Source organism: Xyrauchen texanus, chromosome 23 (genome assembly GCF_025860055.1).
Source record: "Xyrauchen texanus isolate HMW12.3.18 chromosome 23, RBS_HiC_50CHRs, whole genome shotgun sequence".
Taxonomy (NCBI): Eukaryota; Metazoa; Chordata; class Actinopteri; order Cypriniformes; family Catostomidae; genus Xyrauchen; species Xyrauchen texanus.
Window position 1 is genome coordinate 12,556,308 of NC_068298.1, and position 21,084 is coordinate 12,577,391.

General features: G+C 36.6%; 1 protein-coding gene across 1 annotated transcript in view; it reads left to right on the forward strand.

The window, feature by feature from the left end:
• Positions 1-15,406: 15,406 nt before the first annotated feature.
• Positions 15,407-21,084, forward strand: part of LOC127617091 (glycine receptor subunit alphaZ1-like) — a 62,220-nt gene continuing 56,542 nt past the window's right edge. The window contains exons 1-2 of the mRNA XM_052088975.1: positions 15,407-15,483; positions 20,221-20,345. Of these exons, the coding sequence (XP_051944935.1) occupies positions 15,437-15,483; positions 20,221-20,345 (172 nt within the window). The 5' untranslated portion in view covers positions 15,407-15,436. The remainder of the gene's footprint in view (positions 15,484-20,220; positions 20,346-21,084) is intronic.

A 21,084-nucleotide genomic window follows, 5' to 3' on the forward strand; every position in this document is an offset into this window, starting at 1 on the left:
CAAAGTTGTCAACTTGGATATAACTTTACACAGAAAAGGTTAGTAAACCTTTTTATCATACTAAAAATCAAGTTATATGCGTATTGTGTATGTCTTTTGGCTATAATTTTTAAACAGTAAATATTTTAACGTTTAAAGATTGGCCCCATTGAGTTTTTTGTAAGTGCCTCACTGTTACCCACATTTTTTTATTTTTTAAAGAAAAGGGGGACGATTAAAAAACATTTTTTGTGGTTATTAATATTATGTCGCAAATGCTGACAATTGAGTTTAACTTGCGTTGAACCCGGAATATCCCTTTAAAATCACAGTTCCCCCCAAAATTTGGATTCTGTCTAATTTACTCACTCATGTTGTTCCAAATCCATTTGACCTACTTTTTAATGTGGAACACAAAAGGAAATGTTAGGCAGAATGTTAGGGACTGACAACCTTAATTACCATTCACTCTTATTGGATAGGATTCTCTTTCTGTGTAAATCCCAATGCAAGCCTCCCATTGCAGTTATGTATGCTGTTTACGTGTGCAGTGGGAAACAAGCCTAATGTAGCCTCACAGTATTTTGTATAATATACAAGATGAATCACAAATAGATATCCAGTTTAATGAGTGAGCTGAAGATGCCCTAACTCAGGCAGTATTTCTTGAATGTGTGTATTTCAAGAATGTGCAATTGCGGTTTACACACTGACAGAATGAAATAAAGTAAGCAAGTTCCCAACTTATGTATATTTGTGTGGTAGTATGTTCAGCAGAGAATCTGATGGCAATAAACCTGAATGGATGCAGGGGTCTGTGACAGTCACAGCACATAGAATGTAAATTTAGCTGCAGTACAGACCTACATAGATTGAATGCAGCAGTGCAGCATTTGGCTCAGCATCTCCAATACAGTATGTCCTCAGACTGTTATTTACAACATCTCTGTAGTTAGCACCAAGCATTTACAGTCTCTCACTCCGACAGCCTTGGCCACAAAACGAATGTGAGCGTAGATATTGAATAATTTGGAGTGAGTTCTTGGTATTGATAACAGGGTCACTGGAAAAGCTTTTCGGTGAATTGCATTAATCTTGGCCTGCTGTGTACCGCAATTCATCATGATGTGAGGCAGGATATGGCTTGCAACTGAAGCCTGTCCCAGACCAAATGAAGTCATAAAATATACACCTCTGTGTTGAGGAGATGCTCTACCCCTTTTTTTTCTTCCTGGAAACACATTGTCTTGTAAGAAAAGAAATTCTTTACTCCCTGTGTCTTTCTCCCTCGTCTCTTAATAGAGCATAATGAGACAGATCAGCATGGTTTTAATGAGCTAATGCAGGGAGATCTCATTCATATCTGTAGCTATTCGTACCACAAGTGTACACTTACTTTGTTGTATGTTTGGATAGACATAGAAACATAAAATGTCAATATACTGACAGCATCAAAGATGTAAACATGTTCACGGATGTACAAATCTCTACGAATCCTCTGAAGACTGATCAGAACTGGAATTTCTGGACTTTCAGTCATCTGTAAATAATGGAGAAACTTTGTCTGAGAAAAACCTTTTTCATGGCAAATATTTATAATTTTTTTTAAGTAAATTATTTGTTCTTTGTATGGCTATATGTAATAATCATCAAAGTTCCACAAGTATAAAATGTACAATAAATAAATGTCTCCTCAGATGTTTAAAAATGGATGTATGCTAGAAACACACTTTATATACAAATAACTACAAACGAATCATGTTGGCTCATGATGTAATTATACATTCAAAAATGTAACTTCACAAATGATACACTGTTTGACACCCACACAGTTAACCTTTTTGTTTGCCTCTAAGTGAATTATGAGAAATATCTCAAGGTAATCCAACTCTAATGAAGACAGTGTCATGCTAATGCAGGATTAGTCATTTTGACTGGATGCCTTTAAGTATTATATCTTAGACAAATAAGAGAATGCCACTGATTCGATTAAAATGAGTAACACCGAATCACACATGGACTTCGTATCAGAGATTCTCCTTCATTAAGCTTCCTACATGTGACCTTCTGCGTACACCTTGTGATCATAAGACATGCAGAATTATCAAGAGGTGGCTTGTGATGCAGGCACTGAAAATCCATAATTCCCAAACATGCTATTGATGTGAACGTCAAGACCAGTGAGAAACCATCACACAATGCAGAACTGCAGAAAGCACAATAAAGCACTCACTGTAATTAGCAGTGGGGCCATTCCCTCCATCCTATGAAATCACGTTGATGAAATCAAGAGTGACGGTACAGTGACTATGAAGCACGACAGAGCTGTGGATCATTTCATGATGTAATGGTACAGCAGTCATGGAAAACTGATAAAACATACTGCATTATGATCTCAACAAGGGAACTTGTTAGTCATTTGTACAGTTTGTATGTTTCACTGACCTTCTGAAGTTCATTTATTTCATTATAACATCTTTGTTATTAATATAATAGAGCATACTTTGCCCAGAAATGTTGAAGGCAGAACCAACCTTCTATTCACAGCTTGCTTCATTATTCAGTGTTAAGTAAAATATTGTCTATTTTGAGATGTGTAATACAAAATGAGATGGAAAATCAACATTTCAAACTAATTACTATTATAATTCATTACAACTCGAATTACTTGCATATTGTACATTTAACAAGCACAGCAGACTTAAGGGGTTGATATACATCACAGTGAGGTATTGGCTGCAGATGACCAGTGCGGCATCAGTCATTATTTTAGAACGCTGTCTAATAATACAAGTTAAGCTTAACAGAAAGCTTTACAATATTGATTACCACAAAACTTTATTTTAACTTGTCCCACCTTTACATACAAAAAAATAAAAAGACTGAGGTTACTGTGAGGCACTTACAAATGAAGTGATTGGGGCCAGTTTTTGGGAAATTTTAGAAATTTCTTATAAAAGCACATACATTGATTATTCTTGTGTATTTTAATTGACTAAATTAAATATAAGTATTAATGAAAACTTTATATTTAATATATTTTAATATTATTTCAACTGTAGAGTTGTTTAAATCACCATTTTTACAGTCTTTTTAGGCTATAAGGCTTTGCACCATCATGCAGACAAAGTTGTAATATTGGATATAACTTTACACAGAAAAGGTTATTAAGCGATTATATGAAAATAAAATCATGTTAACATGCATATTGTTTTCATCTTTTGCCTATATTTAGAAACAAGCTTTTAATGTTTATGAATTGGCCCCATTCATTTCCATTCTAAGTGTCTCACTGTAACCAAGATTTCTGCATTTTGTTTAAGAAAATGGTGATGTGTGTGTAATTTCTGCAATACTAGTAGCACAAAATGATTTTGCAATAATAATGAAACAGTTTCCCTGAAGTCTATCACTGGATAACAGACAGTCTTGGCCCAAACTCGTGCCATTAGTTGAGCCTATGTTAACCCAATGTCGAGCTGGTTTGGACACTCACAGACCAAACAGACCAATGTTTTTGAAGCACCACAGCCACAAAGTTTTAATTTTCATGGGGAATCAACCTACAAACGGCTTACTTGCAGTTGTCTCTGAATATTAAGATGGGATAGGGGAACACATTTTAATAGAGAAAAAATTAGCTGCAGCCTAAAGTCATCACAGAAATGTTGTATACTCGGCACTCAAACGAAACTGGCTTGTTAATGGATTTTTCTTATGCACATTTCATTGTCAGTTATTTTCTAAGATAATCAGTATTTACCACTGGACTGTATTTGCACAGCAAGCTCTACATGTAAACTGCCTTATGACTCATCAAGTGCTGTGTGATGATTCCGACTTCATTTTGCAGCACGTAGCGTTCGCTCATTCTGATTTCCTGCTTCCTGCATCTGCTCATAATATCCTCTGGCAATACAGCTGGGCTATGGCCTGCACGGAACAATACAGTGAAGAACAGCAAGAAAATGCTATAAATGTCTGTATACTTTTTTATTGTATTTGTTTTGATGTGTTGTCATTTTGTAGATATTAACATTCTTTCTCCTATCCCAGCTTAATATGCAGGGACAACAATAAGTAAGCCATTCATAGGCTGATTCCTCCTCAAGTGTGAACACTAGTTCACAGCTATCAAAACATGGTTTGCTTGAGCATCCCGACCAGCTTAACTCTACAACATTGGCTCAACCAACAGCATGAGTTTGGGGCGGCACTAACCGTTTTTCCAACCAATGGAAGATCAGGGAAAGTGTTTTTATTTATGCAATTCAGTTTGGTGACACTACTGGTACAGAAATTATACACTTCTCCTTTAAAGAGCCAATTTTGCATTCATGTTTAGTTCCATTCTGTTTAGACTAATTGCATAATCAGCGTTCATGCACAACATGTAATCGGTGTGCTCTCATAAACAGCACTTGTTAGGTAAATGAGGGGCTTATCACAAAGCAATCTGTATTGTCAGAAATGCAAATTCCTTTATTATGCATGAGACACCTGGGTTGTCAAGCACATAGTGGAACACAGAGCTCACGTTGGGCGAGACTCACCACATGATGAGCTGTTATAATAAACAAATTCCTTCTCCATAGGAAGATGTGGACAAGACAGTCAATGATTCAGTGGAGTTGCCTCAGCTCCCTGGTTCCTTTGGCTGGCTGACTCTCCTCTCTGAGTCAACTTAGATCTGTTTGATAGCATTTAGCAAGACAAGAAGATGTCAGCTGCTGCTGACCTTGCCAATTATTACCCTGACAGAACGCTAATGACATGATTCCTATTCACTCCTGCTGGGAATATAAAAGCTGATGTTATAATGGTATTCCAATGTCTGATAGCATGATAAGTTGTAATAAAGCAAGATTTTGAAATTTTCTAAGGCTGTGAATTGATTAAAATGTTTTTAGTTATTAATCAAACAGTTTTCTGTGATTAATTGTGATAAAGTATGGTACATGAGACATTACAACACACATTAGAAATATATTTATATTTTGTCTAAAAGAGCTTGGTTAGTTTAAGGCAGATGCTATTTGCACTCTGGTGCAAATAATGCTACAGTATATGCTATTTAAACCCCAGTGCAAATAGTGCCATATATTATTTGCACCCCAACCTGGTGCAAATAATTGTAGATACTAGTTGCACCCTGGAACAAATACTGTCAAATACAATTTGCACCCATATTTAAATACTAACATACAGCGTGTTTATTGTGTTTATTTAGAAACCTACAGACACACTACATTAACCCTTAAACCTAACCTTAACCTTACCTAAGAAAAAATAACCTTGGTTTACTACATTAACCATGGTTTCACCATGGTATTGTTTTGTAAATTTACAGTAACCACAACATTAACCATGGTTAATGTATAAACTGTATTACCACAATATTACTGAACTAACACCATAGTTAATTGATTTCAAACTATGATTTCTGCCAAAAAGAATATGATTACTAGTTTACTGCAATTTTAGTAATACAGTGATGCAATCTACAACCAAGCTATGCCGAGCCATGGGAACGAGTGCGATCGACAGACCCTGCCTCCGGATCAAACCCTTCTATGCACTCCTCAAAATTCACTGTGACCAAATCACTATGTGACCAAATCACTAATCATATTTATATATTATCTATTATTTATGTAGTCACCAGACTGTTTGGGTGCAAAAAACTGCACTGTGTTAAACTTAAGTGTACATTGCCAATTAATTATTAGACACTATACTTACAGATATAAAACTAATTGAATGCTGAGGTTAAATTAATAATACATTTTTAAATCTCAAAACTATTATTTCTCTGGCTGCCATTCAGCCTCTATCACGCATGCTGGGTCTCTCTTTGCAGTTTCGCTTTTGAAACTGGTTCCAGATGACACTGAGTGAGTGTACAGCAGCTTGCCCGTATCTCTTGCACACCTGGTTCACCAATTGCGGGTGAATTCTCCATACTCCAGACAATAAATCTGCTCCTGTGTAATGCCCGGGACATGTGTCGCATGCAATAAATAAACATGCACTGCTCCACACAATCACTTTCTGTGCTAGGATGTGTAGAGTCAAGCGTGTACCTCCTTAAAATGTATATGTGCCATTTTTGGTGACAGGAAGCGGGGAAAACAGGAGTGAAATTTCATCCATTGTACAAATGTGCCTGGGTTTGCTCCTGGCAGGCAGTAGATGCCATAAGCCAGCCCCCATCCTAATCTTAACCATATGGAGCCTGTAAGGAAACTTGAGACACCTTTCTCCCATCATGTGCATTTTCAGGAAGTAAAAATACAACTATTCATTACAGAAATTAATGCATTATATTTCCCAGCCCTAACATTTGCTAAAGAGTATATGAGTGGAATTTGCCTGTGCAAAACTCGCCACCACAATGTGAGGGGGTTCTGGATGGTTTCTAGGGTGTTGCTAAGTAGGTGGATTCTTGGGTATTCTGAGTGGCTCCTTACTGGCCCAAGTCAAATGTGGCTCACCTCAGGTCTTTCTTCAATACAAGTCTATCTGACTTTTTCACCCATTTTATCATCTGCTAGGCTAAAATATAAAGTCTGATTACTTAAAAAGAAGTAGCACACCACTTCTTAACCATCTGCACAATTTTAAGTATCTTTAATGTACTATGCACAAATGTGTGGGACAAGCTCCATAGTGTAATACTTGGGGGTTAGGGATTTGTTTAAAAGTATTCCCAATAGTAATAGTGGTGCTTGCCTAGTAAACACTACTGACTTGGTTTCAGATTCTTTTCAGGTTCTTCAAACTGACAACTGGATTATGTAAACTGTCTTTCTTTATAGCATTGAGGGCAACTGGTTTCAACAGCCTCTTTGGCAGTGGTCAGCACAGGGGTGTTTGCTGATCAATGATGTTAATGCAGACGATGCTTGATCTCAGCAGATGGTGAGGTTCATTGATCGGGAGATTGCTTACATGCTCAGTGTCCTGAATCACCAAACCTCTCAACGTAGAGTGTTGCGACATTTGACAGGTCTGTTCTGAATGGATGGTGAACAGCAGGGGAAAACATGAGAATATAAAAATGGATAATCTGTTATGAAGTAATCAAATATTTGCTTCTATTGTGAATTGTACATAAACTATATAATTTGAAATGACTAATTACAGCATAAAAATGTCAGTCCTAACTGAACAGTGATGTCCTCTTTCACTTTACTGAACTTCACTCATCACACATGAATACTCGCTACAACTACAGTTTAGTAGTTGGGGAACGTGTGAATTCATTTTTCTCAGACCAATAGTACAAGCAGGCTAGACTTATGCATTATTCATCTGCATTCCCTCTGCTGTAGTTCAAATTAGAGGTCATCATCTGGCACAGGCGAGGTGATGTTACACTAGCCCATTGGAAATAAACTCCTACTGATGTGGGAAGGGAAACCATAAAAATGTCATTGTATTTACAAGTACCACCATGTGGTTTAGTTATCTTACAAGGAGGTTTCTGTCTCACTCTCTCTCTATCTCTATTTCTCTCAACCCCGCCTTACCTGTCATAATCTCCACATCTTGACACAGGATCTCTCCTGATCATTGATTCTGCTGAAGAAGTAAAGTGCTCAATAAATCAGCATGCTCACCCTAAGACATTCAAATCACAGTTAGAGACATTCACTCTCATTTTCTTCTACAGAATACAATTGATCATTGAAATTCATATGTTGGGTAGTGGAGGAAGGATATTAGAAGTACTGCTAGTCATAGGCATACAGGGTTCCACCCGTAAGTATTGTCATGCATGGAAATTTGTAAGATGACTTAAATAGTGGTGCTGATAGAAAAACACAGTGATGCTTTTGGGGCAATTTGAAAATGTTTTCTATAGCCTTCTCTTTTTTTTGCTGAAAACTTTTATTTAAATTTTTCTGTATTAATGTTATATAGACAGCTTAAATGTGTCAGCTAACTGGAATTGATAGGAAATGCTTCTGCTGAAGCCATCAGTCTATATTATTTATAATTTTTTACGATCAGGTTTAATTGCTGACACTACCTGTGAATCCTGAAGAGGAGATCCACCAATCAGAGAATGGCATCCAACAAACCACTGCAAAAGAGCCCAGCAGTGACCACCTTCCTAACTCACCCACTTTTTCTAAGAGAACAAAAAATTGGTCATCATTTATTTGAATATTTAAAGATGTACATGATAATTATTATGGTTATTTTTTTAATTAGACATATTTTTATAGATATAAAAATTGTATACATTTATGCATGCCATTAAATCATGGACATATTGCAATTACAAATTTGGCAAAATCTTCTGTCGTTTTCCAGTGGACTTTTTTCTTTAATAATAGGATCAAATGGGCAATCTCAACTCATATTAAACTTTATTGGCAAGAGAAACTTAAGTGCACATTGCCAATGCACTAGATACAATACATACATATATAAAACATACTGAATGCTGAAGTTTAATTTGATGAAGTTTAAAATTTCAAAACTATTATTTTTTCTGGCTGCCTTTCAATCTCTACAAGTATACCTGGCTGCAACTTGCTGAAAGGCTAGGTCATTCTCAGTCTCTGGTGTGCACACACTGGGTCTCACTCGTGTGGTTTCACTTTTGACAGTGGTTCAGATGAAAGTGAGGGAGCGTATTCTGGTGATGTGAAGAGATACAGCAGCTTGCCCATATCTCTCTCACACCTGGTTCACCACTTTCGGGTGAAGTCTCCATTCTCAAGACAGTAAAAGCTGAGTCGAGCGTGTACCTCCTGACAATTTATATACAGTATGCCAATTTTAGCCACAGAGCGTGGGGAAAACCTGAGTGAAGTTTCGCCCATTGTACAAATGCACCTTGGTTTGTACCATGTTTGTACCATGCAGGCAGCAGAAGCCCAAACCACACCCCACCCGTTGCGCTCTATACGTAAATCTAACCAGAATTTCAAAACTACACAGATGGGAGGGATTTTATGTGCCACTTACACCAGGGACAATAAAGATGTGAAAACGTACAATGTTCACACAATTTTATAATTCCCACTGATTACCAATGGTGGCAGTATTAAAAGGTCTTTACAAACTCAAAACACACAGCACTTGTTTTATTTTTGGAATAGGACAGTCTGGACTTCAAGAACGGTCAATGCTGGTGACTTAACACGCTGTGGCAGTGAAGGACCAGTGCTGCGATTTATCAGTCTGGCTGAATTATGGAGATTGTAAAATGTGGTTCCATATGCGAATATGAACAAATGTGGCTTTTAATGTGATTGCCAGAGGCGGTTGAGCCATCAGTCAAGGTTAAGGTTGGTTGCGGTCAGGGAGTTCTAGACAAAAGTGGTTTTAATAGTGATCCTAAACATGCTACAACAGAATGTGTGGATGCTTTGAAATAGCACCTGTTAAAATTAATGAGGCAGGCAGTTGACGGCACTCCTCCCTTTTTATGCATGAGATATTTCTGTAGAGATGATGATGATGATGATGATGCTGCATTGGATTACAAGAAGCATGCACTCATGTCTGATATGGGATAGCATAATTTACTCTGGCAAGTTTGTGGAATCATTCATAAGTCACTCGGTTAACATATAAACCAATTTTTCAGAACAGACAAATAATCTGGCATTGGTTTGTGCTGATATGTCACATGGCATCAACAGCACACTCTCTCTCAGATCATTTTGAGCTTAGATGAGAACCAAAGGACGTGCTCCTTCACTCAAGAGACAGGTGGATTTATCATCCCCATAACAAATTATAGATGCATAATTCTCCCTAAACCCAAAGTCAGATGAAGCTAGCAAATTGTTTGGGCTCTGTTTGCAGCCTGCTGCAGTGGGGTGTTCCTTCTAAAGGGAAATCAGCATTGACACAGCAGAGAGGGCAGAATAATTGGTGAGCAATGATAGTGTCCAGAATTGGCATGTGTGACCTGCTAACATTGGCTCTCCAGCGTGCCCTTGATCATGGATGCACACTCCCAGGCACAGGTGTGCCCATTCAGCTCGAATGATCAACTTTGCATGCCATACAGTGAGGGAGTGTGTTTCCCAGTTGCTGATATGGCACTCATGGGGCCCATGTTTTAATATGGCCAAGATGCAATAGAGAGAAAGCTAGGGAAATTACAACCACAGTCACGCTTGAGCAAAATTACATCTCCATTTCCCAAATGGCTTCTAAGCTTTAATTTTTCCCATCTTATTTTAAATTGATAAAAATAGAAACTGTAGGTCAGACTCATGCCCTACATAAAATAGCATACCGCCAAAGGACAGTAAGTCATACCACTCCCTTCTCCTCACATTATTTACTTATTTAATTTCAGACATTGGCTGTAAAAGGATGTATTTGTATGGCAGAAGATGTTTTACTGTGCATTTATATTGCTGTTAAACCACATGTATAGAGATGATTACTGGCAAGCTGTTTCATCAAGAAAGAGATAATGTCAGCACGGTACATTGAACTTATGATTTTGCGCTGCCTTTGTGTTCCCAGTAAAAAAAATAAGCTCCTTGTTTATGATGGAGTATACAAGAACATTTTCATCTCGTTCAAAAATGCATGCCCTTTCCAGAGGAAAACATATCCTTGATTACACCAAGAATATCCCTATGACTGATGGTCTGTTTTGTAAAACTAAATTGTATTGTGTAGGCTCAAGACCGACATAAGTCATTTTGTTTTAAGTCATAGTGATACGCCGGCCGCTACAAAAGCACATATTTCAGATAGAGAGGGGTGGGATTAGGTCTTTCACCAAAGCTTATGTCTGAAAAATATTCACAGCACCATACCTACTAGTCCACCAAAAAGCATAGAGTACTGTATGTTTAATAAAACTTCTCTAGCCAGACAGAGATCAAGTGCATAAACACGTAAAACTTTCCAAAAAAATATTTGTGACTGACATTCAAAGTTGTGTGGCTCTCCTATGCAGTTATACATTTGGCGATGTTAACAACACAGGCATGTAAATACACTTTTTATAGTTGTGTTTAATTGGATTAATCCTGACATTGAGTCAGCTTCTTCAGCATTTTATGCCGGTGTCATTCTTGCTTTTGATGGACTCAGCAAATCGTCTATAACTTTTAAATTTAACCTCTTGTTCTTGGGTTTTAACAGTCACGTTATTGAAAACAGTCTGAACTAACATTATTTAATTATTTCTGTGTTTTGGCACATGTACAAACAATGACAGTGGAAACAAAGCAGAACAGGGCAAGCCTACTGCCAGTCTCAGCTGCTGAGTTTTTGATGTCTTAAATACATTTTCCCAGTCTGTTTGTGTTGGCATAGATAACTAACATATCATTGAATTTCCAAAATGCTTTGAATAGACTCTTTTGTTCATCAAGCAATTAGAGCTATCAAGTTGCTAAGAGATTGACAGATATACAGTGCACCTATGAGTCACATTTTTGCAAAATGTGGTACAAAATGTAAGATCCAAATTTATCAAAGAACCACACCAATGACTACTTCATTAATAATACTTTATTTTAACCTGTCCAGACCTGAATTATGTTCCAGCGATTGTACTTTAACCTAAATGTTTATTTAAAACATGTGGTTCTTAACATGATTATATTTATATATTATATATACAGTATATATATATATACATATTGGAGTGCAAACTTACAGGACTAAATGGGGTCTAAAACGTTTTGTGATCAGATCACAAAAACCATATACGAATGTGGTCAAAAATGAATATGCTACATCCCATTTAAGGTGTAAATGCTAATCCTGTATACGTCTCTTACAGCAGCGAAGTGCAACCCCTCAACTGTCAATCAACCGCTGTGCTAAAACAAGAGTTTAAACTTGGCTGATTACGAGCGGCTTTAAAAGGAAATAACCATCTGATCAGAAAACGTAAAGAAGCGGTTACAAACACAAACATAAGATCTTCACAGATGTTCTTAAGTGTACCTGAAGCCAACATTCAGGGACACTTATTATAAGCACAGATATATGCAGTTCAGGGGGATCCACCTGATCTACTCTGCCAAGCCCCTGAGATTTCATAGGTACCCCCAGACATACACGAACACCCAGGGGGGGACCGCTTCCACCCCAAGCCATCCACTTTGCATATACAATGTTAGCAATGCCACTGGTATGACCGCCCCTTATGGATCAAAATGCCCCGCCAAAGATTACATCATAGTTTACACATTCTGTCCAGTAGGTGTCTATATAGCACATGCGCAGATAGATGCAAAACATGTTTGGTGTGAATGGCCCCTGATAGCCTATGCTTGTAGTCAAGCCACTTTGAGTTGGACAGGCCTAGTGAAACCAAACTGCAGTGAAGTGAATGGAAAATAAAAGTGAAAAAAAAAAAAAACATGTTCCTTTTACAGATTAAGTTTATTCCCCTCTGTATTTCATTTATTTAAAAGCACTTATAGGCTACATGACGACCTTAAACATATTCAGCAGCAGTGTTGGGTTAAAAGTAATTTGTGTTACGTAATCAGATCTGATACTTTTTAGAGTAACGAGTAAAGTAACGTGATGGTTTTTTTTTACACCATAATATCTGAGTTATTTTTTAAATAAGTAACAGTTGCTTTTTTACACCTCTCCCCGTATTGAGATAAATCTGGATTAAAAGTGTGCAAACTTCAGGGAGGGGACATAGTGCATGATGGGCATTGTAGTTCTAGAGAGTTTGAGGCTTACCAGAGATGCACAATGAAGTTGTAGTATGTGTGTGCATGATAAGTATTGTAGTTCTATAGAGTATGAGCTATGCTTATCAGAATTGGGCAAAGCACAATAAGTCTTCTTTTAGCACACCCTGAGATTCATGTTTTAAAAACTGCAAAATATTGCTAGTAAAGGAATATAAATCTGAACGCTTCAGTGGAATTCAGTTGTATTCATCATTTGCAGCTGTTGACTTTTTTGTGCACTGTAGCTTACATGAGCAGCCATCATAAACTTTGCCGTTGTCATGACAATCACATCAAGAGATAAGACATGTATTTTCATTAGGCAACATTATTTCAAAAATTTGACATTCGGGTAAGTGAAACTTTGATTCTCGTGATTGATTCATGTACGCTGAATGTAAATGTGAGTAAACGCACATTTTCGTGGTATAATACAGTACAGGCATAAACCCAGAGAAGTCTTCCCGTGGCCACGGCATGATTATACAGATACATACAATGTGAAATGATGGCTGACTGTTTGTGCGTCTGAATTGCTTTGTTTTATAGCTGCCCGTAACTATTACTCCACGATCTATGATTTACATCTGAACTGCACTGTGTTAAAGCATTTAACATTCAACATGCGGTTGAGTATAACAAGATTGATTCATGTGTAAATACATGTTGCATTAAAAAAAATCAGTAAATGTGTTTAGTCAGAGGGATTACAAGAGTAGTCTTCCACTGGCCATGAGATGATATGCAGGATGAAATATTCACTCAATTCACTGACTTATGCAGCCGAACTGCTCCGTGTTAGAGATCCTCGTAACTGCGAGAATGGGATGAGAAAAGCTGACTCTGGATCAGCGGCTGCGAGCAATGTACTACATGGTTTGTGTACGCAGACAAAATGTCTTAATATCTTGAAATATTCAAAATTTTTGTTTCATTATAAACAAGTGATGTGATTTGGGAAACATGCCATTTTGGTAGCATTAAAAACGATTCCATTCAAGTTATATCAGCATGCGTGTTTCCAGTAGGTGTACAACCTGTGGATCAACTCAAAACAAGTGTGCACTGAGATAACTTAGGTGAAAAATATGTATTTATTCATCAGACTTATTCCTTGAATATGTTAGTTTGGCTTTACCCACTGAATTTTATCCTGACTTCTGAAAAACATCTCAAATTGACTCTGGCATTGTCGATGGGCACCGCATATGATGACAAATGATGCAGGTTCAGATGCTGAACCTTTTTGCATTTGGTAAGACAGTGTATATTCATCATTATTCATGTATGCTACCATGTTGATGGAAAAACAAATCATGCATATTCCTGTTATTGACACTTTTTTATGAATATGACGTGAAGACTTACTGATTTTAGACTTCATAAATATCTGTTTGTTTAGAATGTTCTTTGGACATAAGTATTGTATAGTAGCTTGCAAGACCTGTAAAGTCTCTACATATCTCTTGTATTTGTATTGAATGCACAGATTAGCAGAAGAGAGCGTGGCGGTGAGAAACAGTAACGCAAAAATAACGTAGCACTTTGCTCTCCATAAAAAGTAACTTTTTAATTAATTTAGTTACTTTTTAAAGAGTAACACAATATTATAACAACTTACTTTTAAAAGTAACGTCACCCAGCACTGTTCAGCAGGTGTCTGAATTAGATTTAAAATAACACCAGTCTTCAAGCTCCTTCAAGTCTTTTTGACAATCTTCCTCTAAACTGTGCCATACATGAAAGGAGCTTATATATTTTATTGTAATTCCCCTAAAGTGCAGCCCTCAAAATTCAACATATGTCAATGCCCATCTCCAATCCACGGAGGAGGCATATGTCTGGAATGCCATTCAGACCAATGACAGCGGCATGTGGGCGTGTGTTGAGAGTGTAAGAGGTGCTTTTTGAGTTTAGTAAATGACTGCAGCAAGAAACACAGTGAGGCTGGCGGCGTTAATGTGTCGCTTATGAGCGATGGTACAGACTTTGTGCGCTGAAATATCGACGCTTTGGCATTTATCAAGAGGATTCTGGTAAAAAAAAAAAAAAAAAACACTGAAACCAAAAATGAGCAGCGTCTCCTAACTGGAGCAGACAATGGAAGTAGCTTCATGCAGCAGTAACAATTCACCCCTTGGAAGCAAGTACGTACTAAATAAGACTACCTGCAAAAACACATCCGTTAAAGGTAGCTAAAACTAACGTGTGGCTTGAAAGCGACACATTATCCATTGGGGATGCGCGTCAAAAGAACCGCGAAGGAACAGAACAGACGCGTACGTATGTTTTTCTTATGACTGGTGGCATTCCGACGCTGTGAGGGGATTGAGTATAGTTTCATTTGTTTCAAATCGCACCCGCGTATCGCCAGATGCGTTTGCGATGGAGCGTGCTTGAAAATTATTGGGCGACTACACATGCGAAGCTGTTATGGATTGTCCTGAATGAAAATCTGAGAAAAAAAAATAAATTGCAGCGCTTTTTCCACCTGAAATTCCGCAACCCGCTCAAGTCTCTGTCCGCGGTCCTGAAACGGGAGCTCGGCTTCAACCTAAACAGTCACTTTCGGGGGAAATGGTCAGCTCGTCTGTATGCTCTTGAGATGCTTTTTCCCCCGTTTTTTTTTTTTTCTTTTTTTTTTTTTTTTTGGAAATCTCAGACAAGCAAAGGACGAATTGTTCAGCTCAGAAGTGAGAGAAGGAATTGTTGGGTGCACTGAGCTGTAGCTAACTACATCTACTCATCTCTATCCTGACACAATGTTCGCACTCGGGATTTATTTGTGGGAAACTATTGTGTTTTTCAGGTACGTGTCATGGTGGTTTTATATTGTTTTTACTCAAACCTGTTTTCCTGATATAGATTTCTTTAGGCTACTTGTACTGAGAATATTGTAGGTATAGCCTACTAATTCAAGTAATGTTTGCCTCGTTTACATCCTAGTTCATGGTATTTTTATTATTAATTTATATATACGTGTGTTTACCAATTAAAACATATAACTAAGTCGTAATTCCGTCACATTCGACCATCCAGATTTGAAACTGCACAGGATTCCCTTTAAACCGGAAAACAGCGAATACTAGTGGTCATTTGACGAATAGAAAGTTATCAACAGGCATAAAACAATAACTCAATCCCAAAAATGAATCAATGAGCGATGTAATATGACATGTTTTGTGCTGTGATAAAAAAATGTCCTTAAAACGATGGGGCCCAAAATGAGGGTTAACAAAACAAGCCAGTTGGTATCTACCAACATTAATTTATTCATTCATTCATTCATTCTTTCAGTCAGTCAGTCATTCATTCATTCAGAAATAATAATATATTTAATTTACACAAAAATAAACAAATATATATATATATATATAAACGTAATTCCTAAGTTTATAGAGGTCTCTTAATGTACAGTGCAATTGATTGACAATATAATATATATATAATTTTATACCACAATTTTGCCACTATGTTTAATATGCACGTTTATTTAATTTGACTATTTACTGAAAAATAATATTGATATTAGTTTGACGGATGCAATCTGTTTCCAGTTCTAAATTGTTTTTCACATATACTATATTTTAACACATTTCAATTAACAATACTCTATAAAAACTAATACCAAAAAATAAAGGTAACTCTACAATAAAGTTCCATTCTTTAAAATTATTTAATGCATTAGGTATCATGATCAAATAATGCACAACATATTTTTTGCAGCATTTAATAATCTTAATATTAGTTTGTATAAAAACGTAAAAATTGTATTGTTCATTGTAAGATCAATGTAGTGTATAACTAATGTTAACAAAACATTTGATTTTAAAAATGTATTAGTACATTTATTCATTGTTAGTTCATGTTAAGGTAGTTAAGTAATGTTAACAATTGGAACCTTATTGTAAAGTGTTACCAAAATAAATGTATCATGAAAGGATTTACCTTTTCTAGCAAGTTGTTTTCAGAAATTATGTTGCATTCTGTGGGTACTGTTTAGTTCATGAACAAGAATAATAATATTGCAGTCTCAGCTCTTGCTGCTGAACTTTGCAGTACTTGTTAATTGATATCTCTCCTCTCCCAGTTTTATCCTACACCCCAAACTCATTTCACATGCAGACTTATTACTAAACATTGATCACCCTGTCAATGTCAATAGCAATGACAAATACAAATCATACACAAACATCATTTGTTTTATGAAATTCACCTCTCTATAATTGATTTCCATGTCAGCTTGCACACTTCTCATGCAAGGATTGTCATGTGAGAGGCTGCTGTGTGAGTTTCACAGGGGGAAGTGATGCGTAGCTATTAAAATGCTGCCCATGCATGAAACAGGCATGATGTTGTCATCACACAGAGAACTATGCAGGTAATACTGTATGTCTGCTAAATTCAACTAATGGAAACAGCATTGGCATGACAGTATGCAGAATGCATTTGCATCTTTTCTTTTTAAAATGGACATAGAATATGATATAGGAAAATGTGGCTTTGCCGCCCGCATATGTCAAATTGTTGAGGAAATCTTAAAACAAATGTACTAAAGAAAAAAATGTCATAAGTCAATCATAAATGTGAGGCCCATTCTCCTTTGTCTTGGCTGAATTGTATCTTTACATTATACTTGTGACTTATCATCACATGTAAAATATGTGTAGCATCTAAATCCATTAACATATAAATAATAATAAAAAAGTATTGTTTGTAATTTTTTGTCCAGGCACAGACAGAAAAAATGTAGACAATGCCATGTTCATGACCTCTATTATCTGTGTCATCTCTATTGGTTTGCATAAAGACCCAAGTGTGTCTCAGCATTCACTTTGAAAGTGTAGTTGCTTGTTTTACATTACCAAATGCCTGTTGAGCTCAACAGTGAAATCTCTGAAAAATTAAACTGTGTCTTAAGGGCTAACATCATGTAATAGCAGAGTTTAGAATTGTGTCTCTTAAGAGTCCTTCACTGGTAATTGTATATGCACAGATAGAATGAAACAGATGAATGAAACAGAGTAGGGTTCACGCTGTATATGGTTACAATTTTGTGTCTTATAGTAGTGCTTTGCAAACCTACAGTAATGTTCTTATTAAAAATGTAGGCACAGTAAATGAGAGGAAGGATGGCCAATTCAACATCTGAAGAAAATAGCCTGTATTCCTTGTAACCATTGTTATTAAACAGACTCATTCCCAGCTGCTGATGAATTAGATACATCACTGACCAAGACAGATCCTGCCACAAATAGCCTATCACTGGTAGTCCTATTTTGATTTTGGATCCACCACCTTTTTCTATGAGATCAATTGAAGATCTTGTTATTTTTCAAGGGTTATCCTCTATATTTGGCTATTAATGGCAAAATATGTATGAATATGAAATGCTTTGCTGGACATGCTGAAAGATATGTTTTCTTCTGGTCTTCAGAAACCACACTGATCAATTGAGAGGGGCTTAAAGAAATGGCACGTTGGTGCCAGAGAGACCTTTGATTTCTTGAGAGTTACAAAATGTGAAATCAATACAGATTCTGTTCATCAGTGGTCTTAAGAACATAATGAGCTACACTTAGGGCTAATAATTGGATCCTCACCTTAAAATTATGCAGGTCTCTGGGATGTTTGCATATATTTTCTGGCAGAATGCTCTGGTTTGGTTCTTGCTACATCAGCAGAAGTCTCAAGCCCTTCTTCACTGCCATGGTCAGCATTGATCAGGGTTCATTTGTTCAGCAATGTTGCTTTGATCAGTGAAGCCATTAATTACTAGCGACATGTTTAGAGGTGGTCTAGAACCCACATTAAATATCCAGCTTTGCTCTTTCTCTGCCAGCAACTACTTACAAATTGTAACTATGAGATAGACATGCAGGGAACCAAAACTAATAGACTATATCTTCAGATTTCACACTGTCACAAAGATTTTTCCAACAGCACTGGTTCATATAAGGAGACTTTAATGATAGAGAGTGGCTTTGAAAGAGACAAAATAATCTGTCATACCATGACTAATCTTGTTATGTTAACATTGCCAAATTGTACATTCAACACAAAGGATTTTGTTTGAATGGTCTCATTGTGATACACAATTCCCATATCTTTCATTTATTAAAAATTATAATGTTTGATAGGCATAATCATTTCTATTTCTCCACCAGCATCTGCAGAGTTGCTGTTAAATCTGAATTGCCACTTTCTCCTCTCATTATGCATTTAGATGAATGCAAACAGTTCTGGACATGCTTCAATTAACTAGTTTAATTCAGCGCATTCAAATTTTGACATTTTAAAACCAATACTTCTTTGGGATCACACACTTTTAACATAAAGAAATTCATGGTGTTCCTGAAATGCAGAGCAGAATTTCTAAGATTATTTTGCTCTGATGTATCCACATTTAAATGCCAAAGAATTCTTCAATTTAACAGTTACTTGAGCAGACAAGCTAAATGTTAATGCTCAAAAAGAATAATGATGTGAGGAACAGAAAAAGCCTGACCATTGGTTAGTTTGAACTGAATGTATAGCTGGCCATGCAGACATGAAAGAATAATGGATATGCCGCCAAAACAGTTAGACAGGATTCAGTGGCTGGTTAAGAAAATAAATCAATTCCCCCTCAAGACAGACCCATGAAATTGGTCAGAAATGAACCATGTCTCAAGGACTTGGGTGAAATCAATATACCACAGGCTATTTTATGATTATTATCCTGCATTTTTGTAAGACACACTGATGGTGTCGATTTAAAAACAATAAACAAAAAAAGGTCCATTGTTCCTATGTGTTTTCGTCAAAATTGAGGTGTGTTGGAGAACTTGAAGAAGATACACAATGAAGTCCTTTGTGGATTAGAGAAAGATGACAAATAAATGCTAGCCATCTAAAAGCTCTGTGGGTCAGTTAAAAGCATGGCTAATCAGCATTAAGAGTGGTCATAGGCTAAATGCCCATGGGATGAATGTTCATGTGTCTCACAGGCTAGTTAGTGGCCTGACATTTAGTAAGAACAAAATCAGTAGGCAGGTTACACTAAGATGGCAGTGGGACAGATATGTACCCTATTAGCACTAATTAAGTTCTAATGGCATCTAATGACCAATGAAGACATGGATACTTACTGTATGTATGAAGAGGTCTCAGAATTACTATCCTCATTCATTCAGTTCTTTCAGGGACACTTCTTTGGTCTAGAGCAGTGTTTCCTGACATTTTTTGTCTTATCTACACCCAAAGGCCCATCATTTAGGCTCAAGTACCTTTCATTAACATAAAACCAGAAATGTGTTCCTTTGAACTCTTATTAAACTGGATATCATTGAAAATTAAATACAATATTATTATTAACTTGAAATAAAAAAGTGCCTTGAGTCAAAGATGTAATGGTTGCCTTAGGGCAGAAAATGTAACACAATTAAAAAAATTATCACAATGTTGTCCTTCTCCTGCATTGTTTGGTACATTTGTAGAAAAGACAGGGGTTTGATTCTGTAGGTGAATAGCTGTGTAATGCACCTGTCTTTCTCCTGTTTCCCAGCCTGGCAGCATCACAACAAGCAGCGGCTCGGAAAGCTGCCACCCCCATGCCCCCGTCAGAATTCCTGGATAAGCTTATGGGAAAAGTGTCCGGTTACGATGCAAGAATCAGACCTAATTTTAAAGGTTGGTGTATCCACCAAGACACTATTGGATATCACAGGAATGTAGCAAAGAATTAGTTAATATTTTTTTAAATGGGTATTTTTAAATGCATCTTGAAGATTTTACAGCTTAACTAAAAATAAATACATTACATACAGCCAAGTGCATGTTGACTATTGACTATTTTTCAATAACAAGCTGTGGAAACAGGTAATAATGAACCAACACGTTTCCATCATCCATTCAAATACTATGCACATAGATAAGATCTATTTTTTATTATTATTATTATTTTATTTCTATTTTCAAATTCAGATTTTGAAGCATGTTCTTTCTGAAGCTGATGCCCAAAATTAAATTATATACCTGAAAGCAACCTACCTTATGCTTTTACCTTTGACAAAAGTAAAATAAATGCTTTCTGCATCATCACAGATACAGTAGTTGTTCTCAAGCTGGCTACATTCCTGTTTAAGGTTCATGATCTTGTATCATTATCCTGAGAGTATGTCTATGGTGGTACTTGGCATCTTATATATTATATGGTGTGACTTGTGCTGGCAATGTTAGAAATAGCTACTGCAAGGTACATGTCAGAGGTTTCCTTATTATACAGTGTCAAGCACTGCAAATTATAGTGTAACTGTTCCTTAGCTATTCTTGGAAGTAAACTAAAAAAGAATTCCCCCAAGGGTACATCAGTTACAAAATGTTCTCAATAAACTGGCAATATTAAAAAGAATATCTGTTTTTAGGACAA